Raw genomic sequence first — 11,088 nt, forward strand, 5'->3', positions numbered from 1 at the left:
GTTCTGGGATTGATTTGCACTTTTCGCACCAAAGAACGTTCATCTCTAGGAGACAGAACGCGTCTCCTTCCTGAGCGGTATGACGGCTGCGTGGTTTAAAGGCACAGTCAACTTAGTGTGTGTGGAGAAATAATTTTTTCTGACCCACTGGAATTGTGACACAGTGAATTATAAGTGAAATAATCTGTCTGTAAACAATTGTTGGAAAGATTACTTGTGTCATGCATAAAGTAGATGTCCTAACCGAACTATAGTTTGTTAATTAACAAGAAATTTGTGGAGAGGTTGAAAAACAAGTTTTTCTGCCTTCACCCCTCCCAGCATTCCCCATTCCATCACCAAGACAGTACAGGGTTTCACCAGGAAGTCATTGGTGAGGCACTCACACTGAACACACCTACCAACTGTTTGTGAGTGCTCCGTTGCCAGCTGGGTCTGGGCCCTGTTTGCTACCTCCGTCTTCCAGCGTCCAGCCTTGCCGCCGCATCGCTCTTTCTCCAACACCAGCCCAGGCCTATGGACATAGTTCCCGGTTCCTGTTTTTTTTCAGTGCCTGGCACCAGACCCAGCACCTACCCTTGGCCTCCAGTCCCAGTCCCAGCACGACTTCCAGTCCAGGCCCCAACAGCAGTATCAATTCAGGTTTTCCTGGTCCAAGCCACAACAGCACCAACCCTGGACACAGCACCGAACAACCACAACTGCCATTCCTTTCAGCAACTGCCAGCCCAGACCCCACCCAGATTTTTGTTTTGCTTTTGTTTTTGTTTGATTGGATGACCATTTGTTTTTTTGCCTAATTTGAATTGATAACTTATTGTTTGAATTGTTTACTATTTGGAATGTTTTAAAAAAGAGGCGAGGAGAGGATGGAGGAGAGGAGGCTAGCAAACAAATTGAGATTCTCCCCATGTCCATAGACTGCTTACAGGGTAAGGAAACCAATGAAGTGCATTCGGAAGGTATTCGGACCCGTTGACTTTTTCCACATTTTGTTACGCTACAGCCTTATTCTAAAATGGATTAAATAAAAAAGGTTCCTCATCAATCTACACACAATACCCCATAATGACGAAGCTAAAACAGGTTTAGACATTTTTGCACATTTGTTAAAAATAAAACAGAAAAACTTGAGACTCGAAATTGAGCTTAGGTGCATCCTGCTTCCATTGATCATCCTTGAGATGTTTCTACAACTCGATTGGAGTCTACCTGTAGTAAATTAAATTGATTGGACATGATTTGGAAAGGCACACACCTGTCTATATAAAGGTCCCACAAAAACCAAGCCATGAAGTCGAAGGAATTGTCCGTAGAGCTCTGAGACAGGATTATGTTGAGGCACAGATCTGGGGAAGGGTACCAAAAATGTCTGCAGCATTGAAGGTCACCAACAACACAGTGAACTCCATCCTTCTTAAATGGAAGAAGTTTGGACCACCAAGACTCTTCCTAGAGCTGGCCGCCCGGCCAAACTGAGCAATTGGGGGAGAAGGGCCTTGGTCAGGGAGGTGACCAAGAATCCGATGGTCACTCTGACAGAGCTCTAGAGTTCCTCTGCGGAGATGGGATAACCATTTCTGCAGTACTCCACCAATCAGGCCTTTATGGTAGAGGGGCCAGATGGAAGCCACTCCTTAGTAAAAGGCACATGACAGCCCGCTTGGAGTTTGCCAAAAGGCACCTAAAGGATTCTCAGACCATGAGAAACAAGATGTTCTGGTCTGATGAAACCAAGATTGAACTCTTTGGCCTGAATGCCAAGCGTCACATCTGGAGGAAACCTGCCACCATCCCTACGGTGAAGCATGGTGCTGGCAGCATCATGCTGTGGGGATGTTTTTCAGCGGCAGGTACTGGGAGACTAGTTAGGATCGAGGGAAAGATGAACTGAGGAAAGTGAAAACCTGCTCCAGAGCGCTCAGGACATCAGACTGGGGCGAAGGTTCACCTTCCAATAGGACAACGACCCTAAGCACACAGCCAAGACAACACAGGAGTGGCTTCAGGACAAGTCTCTGAATGTACTTGAGTGGCCCAGCCAGAGCCCTGACTTGAACCAATCGAACATCTCTGGAGAGACCTGAAAATAGCTGTGCAGCGACGCTCCCCATCCAACATGACAGAGCTTGAGAGGATCTGCAGAGAAGAATGGGAGATACTCCCCAAATAAAGATGTGCCAAGGTTGTAGCGTCATACCCAAGAAGACTCGAGGCTGTAGTCAATGCCAAAGGTGCTTCAACGAAGTACTGAGTAAAGTGTCTGAATACTTATGTAAATGTAATATTTCAGTTATTTTTTATTACTTTTTTTTGCAAAAATGTCTAAAAACCTGTTTTTGCTTCGTCATTATTGGTTATTGTGTGTAGATTGATGAGAAGGAAAAAAACAACTTAATCCATTTTAGAATAAGGCTGCAATGTAACAAAAAGTGTAAACATGAAGGGGTCTGAATACTTCCTGAATGCACCYTGTGTCATTTTCTATGCCTTAAACATTGAGGGGGGAACTCTTCACACATTATTCACACTGATAATATCAGGATGTATGACGATACACCTAACAACTTAAATGACAAATTTCTCTGAACAGGGGAAAACAAACATCAATACATAGTATGAAGAAACATTACTCTTAGCCGCAGCTCCATACTACTTGCCAGACATAGAGAATTGATACTGTTTACTGGTTGTTGGAGAGGAATTGGTGTGGGGGGTCAGTGCGTGGTTTTAGATTTTGTTTTTGGGGGGGGTTCATCATGTCTTACTCATTGTTAGGTAGAAGTTTAGTCCAAATGGGATGTTTGATACTATATTTATTGAATATTATATGAATCCTATAAATGAAAATGACCAATTTGGATGCAATCCAATAGCTTAGCCCTTTACACTCATACCCGTATACTGTATGTGTTGAAAATTGCAAATTCGCGCACTAATAAGCGCCTAAATTGGAACGTTGTGGCTGTTCAGTAACATGCTATACATGACGTCAGAGTTCTGGCTCTGCGCCTCACAGTGCCCTATGCGTTTTGACTGACAGACGTTCTGACCTTGAGCACGGCGCGCGACAAGAAGTTGCCKCCATCCCTCTCTGCAAATGTTTGTTGTCTGAGTGAGGGAAAAGCAGTAAATTAGGAGGACTCGATGTATTTTGAAAGACGAGACGTCGAGGATTATAATAAATACCGCTTTGACGTCACACAAGCAAGCCAAACACCCTGTGAGTCCAAATGTACACTTCACATTTCCAAATGTCATATACAATGTCAACAGTTATGATCACTATGTTTGATGTACAGTTACAAGATGACATGTTATACCCTGYGTTGTCCTGAACAGAATGAGCCTATGTTTGTTTATTGTGAAGYACATTTTCTGCGGTACACACCTGAATGCACTCACGTCTCCTTTCTATACTCAGCAAAATAGCAATCGGTTTTTCGGGAATTGCCCTGTGAAAGCTTCAGATCATATTTTAGAACTAAGCTAGTCATGTTGGCAACAGAACAAGCGTTCAAATCATGGCCACCATTTTTTTATTACGTAAACGACAACAGTAATTGTGCGATGGCGGGGCTGCYGGGTTGTGTTCCAAACAAAACAACTACAAGTGTGCTTGGTCTAGTTCCTRAACGGCACAGCAAGGAGAGCTCAAAAAKGTACCTTAAAGTCGAAGACTCTTAAAGAACTGTGCACACATTGGAGAGGTGTGTGATCACTTGGAGACACCAGTTTGACCTCTCACTCAAACCCTTGTCCTTTTCTTGTCTTATGTTGCACCTACCCCACATTTCCCAGGAAAAGTTGTATGTCTTCTGTTAGTCAACTAGCACCACACAATCACAGTAGTCTCCAACCTGAGAGTCACAGTGCACCATTTAGTCATCTATAGCCTACTACAGAGCCAAGCATATCAATCCGGGAAAGGTAAAAGCATAGAAATAGAATCTATTTAGAATCTATTTCTATGGTAAAACAAGCACGWWGCATGATCGTCACAAGTAAAACCTTCAAAACCTGCTAGAAAAAAGTCAGTGCCAAGTGACGCAGAGATTGGGACYGTAGACAGACAGGCCTTAGATGCAGACAGAACCTTCCCTCTTTTCACCTGCAGCCACAGCAGAGCAGCGTTGGCTAGAACACCAATCAACATCAAGACGATCTCAACATGTTCTGTGAGGTCAAAAACTGTCATTCCTTCCGGATCCTATCCAGTCACTTTGACATTCCTCTACGGTCGTAGTTGAGATAGCTGGAGTAGTAGAAGGGTTGAGGATAGTTTGCCAGGACGAGAACGTGACTGTAGCTTCAAGCGTCATGGTGCCAATCCTCCTGCTCTCAATGGCTGAACACCTCTCAGTAGCTTCAAGTCGGTCTCTCTCTCTCTCTCTCTCTCTCTCTCTCTCTCTCTCTCTCTCTCTTATTCTCTTTCTCTCTTTCTATTTCTCTCTCTCTCCTTCCTCTACCCCCCTCCCCAACCATTTCATCTCCAAACTGAACTATTTGTTTTTTCAAAATTGCATCAGCATGTCTTATTTTGTTGTTGTTGCTTAATGTGCTTTGAGATTGTAATTAAGCGCACTACAAAAGTTTAATAAACAATTATTATTTTCTATCTTCAATCTCATCATCTCCTCAGTACTGCAGAGGCCTCCCAGGTCTATCACTCTATCGCTCCTCTCTACCACTGGACAAAATTCTAAGGTGTGTATAGCCTAATGTATCACCTGAGCAACACACACACACACACACATATCCACACACACACGCACACACACACATGCATATACACATACCCACACACACGCACGCACACATACACATCCACACACACACACACACGAACATGTTGATTGGCAGAAACCAAATTATTTTTTCCATGCTTCAATGCAAATATTAAACCAAACTTTGTCCTGTCTATCATGTTTCATAGGCACATTAGACATAGCGGTTGCCTGTTGGAGATATATTCAAGTAAACTCTACCTGTCGTTAAGGCTAGCATCTACATGTGCCTTCCAAATCAGCTACCTTAGCCAGGCAGAGATGTAGCTTCATCCAACATAGTTTTTTTGATAGTTGTAATATCTATGTTTATAATCTCCCTTTGTCTTTATTGACCTATTGATGGATATATCTACCATTCACATTTCCCCCATCATTATACAGGATGTTGTACAGAACATCGTTTCTCAAACTCTGTCCCGGGGACCCCAACGGGTGCACATTTAGTTTTTTGGCKAAACACTACACAGCTGATTCATGTAATCAATTCATCATCAAGCTTTGATGATTTTAATCAGCTGTGTAGTGCTAGGGCAAGAACCAAAACGTGCACACTTTGGGGTCCCCGGGACAGAGTGAAACGCTAMTCCAGAGCATGTCAGCGTTTTCTATGGGACTAATCTGCTGTGAAAGGTCTCCCCCTGCTGGATAGTGCAGAAATGACACATGATGGCACATGGCTATGGAACTAGGGGTCATGTGGAGACAAAAATACTCTCAGAACACTACTTTCAACTAAACAAACATCTATTTAATCAGTTTTCAGGTAGAAACCATTTTTCATACAAACATATTGCGGGAATAATCAGTGCAAAGGTTCTTGCAATTGCTATTGCCAGCCCATCAGTAAAATCCATAAAGTGCAGGTAAGTTGGTGTGACTGTTCCAAGTCTCCTACCACCGTAGAAAAACCCACGACAAAGACTTCAACAACAGGTAAGGAGCTCTCCAAATMTTTTGTCCAAAGCTTTAGAACAAATGGGGGGAAATAATGGGTGAACTTTGCTGAAAGGCCTTCTGATATCATTAAAAGGTCCTGAAGAGTCATTCTGATTCCCATGTYAAATAGCCTTTTGAGTGACAAAAATATCACCCATTATATTGTTTTGGGATAGAAACGKTAAACATTTTAGAAAATGACTTTTRCTCTCATGGCTAGCTACCAGGAAGTTTGAAAAGACAGGCTGAGTGGGCGGGGAGCTTATATTCACGAACTCGCCTTGAACGAGAGCTCTTTTCAATGCCTATGTCAAGAAACTGGGATGCAATGAGCAGCATTGCAGTAAAATCCTCTCAAGCTAATCTGGTGCTACACAAAGSTACTCAAACAACATTGAAATCGCATCAATGATATACATTTTGATATGTGATATACGTTTGGCATGTTTCCGTTGTTGCGGTTCACAGCAGCACTGACGGATGTGTTAACATGACAACTGTGTCAGGGTTCTGAACGACCCGTTTCCCCCTTTAGTTTCACGCTGGCTGAAGACCTAGCTAGCCAGTGACGAGGTAACACCAGTAGAGTAGTTATCTAGCTCTATAAACCACGCCCCTCTGCAAACACGCTTTCTCCAATGTTGGTTACAAGGCAGCACTTATTTAAATTAGGTAAGAGAATATCATGTTACCATTGGTGTATTAAAACGAGAGCATTAGGGTGATGTCACCTTATCCCCTTAATAATCCTGCTTCCTGAATCCAAGTGTTTGATACCGGGGGGTGGGGACCAGTAACTTTATGACCAAACTTCATCAATGTAGAAGAAAAAGTCGTTTTTCATACTTTGGTCATCATATTTTCATCCTAATATCATCCAAATTCATGAAAAACATAATTTTGACTGTTCATGACCTTTAAGAATAATATATTATACACCCATACATGGTATTGGGGATGATTTCTGCATCCACTTTCCTCAGCTAAGTCCATTCTCTTCTTTGGTCGGTGGCGAGACTTGGTGACCACCGCCAAACAACATCTCACAGTCTTCAGTCAGTGACATCAACAAGTGAACTTCAGCTAAGTGTGTCCTGATAGGCCCAGTCTGAGGGTGACTTTGACCAATCAGAAGACTAATAGGAAGAATGCTCTTGTGAAAATGGAGGACACCACAAAAGGACCAAAAGTCTTGATAGGAGACAGAGAGAATGGTAGAGATAGAAAACCCTTCTCTGCTGTGTAGAGATACACTAGAAACAGCAGAAAGGGCTTCCCCACTGAGAGACGAGGCGAGGAGTCAGGAAGTGCTGGAAAAGACCCTCTGGTCTGTCTGTCTGTCTGTCTGTCTGTCAGTCAGTCCATATCATACAATATGTACAGTAACACGTGTCCCATCCATCTATCCTTGCAGTAGTAGAATCATCTCACTGACAGGGGTCTGAGGGCTGTTCTCAAATTACAAATAACACCTTATTCCCTATGTATTACGCTACCTTTGACCAAAACGTGTATGTTAACTGCATCGGGCTCTGCTCAAAAGTAGCACACTTATTAGGGAATAGTGTGTTATTTGATCCTTTCTCCTTGACCCTTGACCTACAGAGAGGGAGAGAGAGAGGGGACAGTGACAGTTCAATGGGGCTGCGTTTGCCATGGAACTCGCTGGGGGGTGGAGTTTTGGATAGGATACTGCGGGGTAGGGTATGGGGGCATGTGGTGTGGCTGTGAGGGAGCACATCCAGAGTTGGGGGGCATGTTGTGGAGGTAGACAGGGGCAGTTGGGGCGGTGGGGGTGGGGACTCTCTGGAGCACCACATGGGGGTAGATGATCTGACTCTCCGCCTGGAACAGACCAGGAAGCGGGGCCTTCAGTAGGCTCTCCTGACTCCTAGAGAGAGAGAGAGACCTTAGAATCAGTGGAAACAACATTTCTCTACAACCCAATGTATTAGGCGTCTATAAAAGGTGCCTACAGTAGCAGGTTCCAATTGATATTTACAACACGTTTAGGTTCATACAGTAGATCGCAGGTTCTCACCTCTGGTATCCGCGGTTGTCGAAGCCGGCCATGCCCCCCAGGTAGACCGGGCTCTCTGCAGCCAGCCGGAYGTCCGGCCGCTGGGACAGGTGGAAGATCTTAGGAGGGGGGAACGTGTCCCAWTCCCCCTCCTCTCTCTCCAGCCAGCACTCACTACGCCGAGAAGACCGCGTGRCTCTACGCCTGGAGAGAGGTGATTATCATCATCTCCATCAATATCACCTCTGTCTCCTCTTTCCGGTAAAGGTTTGAAGTGTGCGTGTCTGTGTGATACCGATATGTTTTCTTATAGACCAAATATGCCAGATATTGTTGTTGTGGGGGGAGGCCAGAGGGAGGTGTTCATTTTGGAAGTGTGTTGCTCTTTTGACTACTACATGGAGCAGGCATTTGCTGCCAAGTTGCTGAAATACCAGACCCTCGTGTCACGCCTGAACAGCCTTGGTTATCAGTGCAAACTTGTGGTGCTGATATTTGGGAGTCTCGGCCAGGTTGACAGTACGGGCGTTCAGACCGCAGGCCTGCATCGCACAAAGGCAAAGCATGTAGCGAGGTACTGCTTCCTAATTTGTGGATTAAAATGAAGCATTTCAAATGTGTGTGTGTGRGCTTGCCTGCGTCTGTGAATGCGTGCGAGTGTGTGTACCGTACCTGCTCCTGCCYTCCCTCCTGGYYCCCCTGTCCTTCCCAGTGCGTTCCTGCAGGCAGCAGATGATGAAGGAGAGCGACATTGCCAGGATGACGATGCCACTGACCACCGAGGCCAGCARGGCCACGCGCAGACCCCGGTCCTCTGGCCTCGGGATGGCTGAAAGGGGAAGGCAGATCAAGGGAAAGCCGAATGACTTTCACATATCATGTCGCTTCAGATATATTTCTGTGATAACTGCAGGGGTGGGAGCTAGGAGTAGGGAGCTAGGAAAGAAGGGTAGGAGAAATGTGTAGCAGCTAGGAGAAGGGAGTTAGGGAAGGAGGGTACGAGCTAGGAGAAATGGGCACAGAATAGGAGAAGAGGCTTGGAACTAAAGGGCTAGCGAGTGATTGGACCAGCTGTGTTGTCTCACCCTCACAGACTGGCAGGAAGTTGCTCCACTGGGGTTTGCCTGCCCGGACGCTGCAGGAGATCTTATCACTGCCCACCAGCTGGTAGCCCTCCCTGCACCAGAAGGCCAYCACTGTACCCACCGACACCCCCGTCCCACGCTCTACATAGAACGACCCCCGCCTCGGGGGAAGCACGGACACACACAACAGACCTGGGGAGAGCGGGAGACAGACAGTGAATCTGAGAACTACAAAAGCAGAACAAGAGGGGTTTAGAATATATATATAATATTCATTTATTACTAATATTCATATCTAGCATAAGGTATAAACTCTCGAGAGGTGTTAAATCTAAAGCTCTCAGAGTACATTTAAACACAGTTGAATTTGCTGTTTATAGAAAGAGGGCAGAGAGAGAAAGAGACATGTTTCTCGGCGAACAAGGCTGGGCCTATTGTGCGCCGCCCTATGGGACTCCCAATCACGGCCGGTTGTGATACAGCCTGGAATCGAACCAGGGTCTATAGTGACGCCTCCAGCACTGAGATGCAGTGCCTTAGACCGCTTCGCCACTCGGGAGCCCCTTAAGTATCAGAARGGGTGATTAATAATAACGGGTCTTAAATACATCTAAAAGTAAAAGCATTGTATTTGGTTCAAAACATTCTCTAAGACCTAAACCTCAACTGGGGTTGTACGTAAAGGGTGTGGCCAGTGAGCAAGTTGAGGAAGCTAAACTCCTAGGTATAACATTGGATGGTCAATTACAGRATCAGGGTCAAGTCATATTGACACAGTTGTTGTGAAGATGGGGAGGAGTATATCTGCTATAGAAATATATTCTTTGTTTTTGACAAAAGAATATCAACTGTGCTAATTGTTCAAGCTCTGGTCTTGTCCCTTCTTGATTACTGTCCGGTAATATGGTCAAGTGCAGCAAAGAAAGACCTAGCAAAGCTGCAGCTGGTTCAAAYCAGAGCAACAAAAAACAACAGCTCATGGCATATTAGGGACTGTGAAATGACACACACACAAACACACACAGGCACACTACCACACTCTAACAAAAACAATCTACACACACGTTATTTTTTAGTTGTATTGTTTGTATATCATTGTATTTTACATTTTGTGGGACTGTTCTTGTACATCAGTAACCAGGTTTCCATCCAGACTTTTTATGCAAGTAAAGTACGTAGGATAAGAAATGTAACGACAGGCCTGGTGGAAACAGCAAATTTATCGGTAAACTTTCCAAATMTCCACAAAACAAAATACACAGGGTGGGATCTTTTTGTGTCGGTACAATTAATTATGCGAGAAYTGGCGGTGGWAACGTCTTTATGCGCAWATATTGATATAATAACCATCATATCGAAATAAACTTGGAGTCACGCGATGATATGTTGTGTGGTCCTCCCACTACGACTCGGGAAAGCATGCAGTTTATTAGYCTACATATTAAATAAATGATGATGATAAAMGATGAACCTCACAGGGTGGTGAAAGTGCAAGGTGATGAACTTGATGTTGCTTTCCAATAAATATCGAGGGTCTTATTCTGGTGACATGGTGATRGATGCTTGGCTGTCGTTTGACAAATCCAAATAATCTCGCTCTTCTGTGCATAATAATCTCATAATGCAGTAGGTTAAACCCGCACTGTATCTGCAAACTGTTGGCTAGAGCGCATATACCAAGACCAGAGCGGGCACATTCGCTATATAACGCAAACATTTTTTGTTACAAAACCATCAGAGTTTTTATTCGGGACATGGGAATTTACTTTCAAAAGTTATTTTCTATGCACGCTACGTCATCACCCACAACAAGTCAATTTGATGGAAACCCATCTCTTGTGGGAAWACGTGCATATTGTTAACGTGCGGATTTTTGAATATTTGCAAGAAAATCTGGCGCCAATTGGATGGAAACCTAGCCAGTGTATCAGTGTTTTGCTACTTGTTTTATGTTTTTTTGTGGACCCCGAGAAGAATAGTTGCTGTTTCGCAAAAGCAAATGGGGATCCGAATGAACGAATAAACCAATAAACAATCGATTCAGCAGAGAGCAGTACTGATGCTGAGTTGTAATGTTATGTTATTCCTGTCTTGTGATGTTATTAGTGCTCGAAGACCCTGAAAGCACGCAGGCGGCTGTCTGCTGATTAGATATGACAGATGGGGGGATTTCTGTTCTGCAGCCGTGCAGCGAGAGAGGGGGGGGGTTAAAAGAGAGAGAGAGAGAGAGAGAGAGAGAGAGCTAGCCATGAGGGGA

The 11,088-nt window shown here is 44.5% G+C and overlaps 1 protein-coding gene across 1 annotated transcript in view; it reads right to left on the reverse strand.

Annotated features, from left to right (window-relative positions):
* Positions 1-5,518: 5,518 nt before the first annotated feature.
* Positions 5,519-11,088, reverse strand: part of LOC111951322 (uncharacterized) — an 18,560-nt gene continuing 12,990 nt past the window's right edge. Inside the window, exons 2-5 of the mRNA XM_070434761.1 lie at positions 8,832-9,023; positions 8,419-8,575; positions 7,768-7,950; positions 5,519-7,617 (exon numbers count right to left, since the gene is read on the reverse strand). Of these exons, the coding sequence (XP_070290862.1) occupies positions 7,362-7,617; positions 7,768-7,950; positions 8,419-8,575; positions 8,832-9,023 (788 nt within the window). The 3' untranslated portion in view covers positions 5,519-7,361. The remainder of the gene's footprint in view (positions 7,618-7,767; positions 7,951-8,418; positions 8,576-8,831; positions 9,024-11,088) is intronic.

The sequence above is a fragment of the Salvelinus sp. IW2-2015 genome, linkage group LG24 (genome assembly GCF_002910315.2).
Source record: "Salvelinus sp. IW2-2015 linkage group LG24, ASM291031v2, whole genome shotgun sequence".
In the NCBI taxonomy this organism is placed as follows: Eukaryota; Metazoa; Chordata; class Actinopteri; order Salmoniformes; family Salmonidae; genus Salvelinus; species Salvelinus sp. IW2-2015.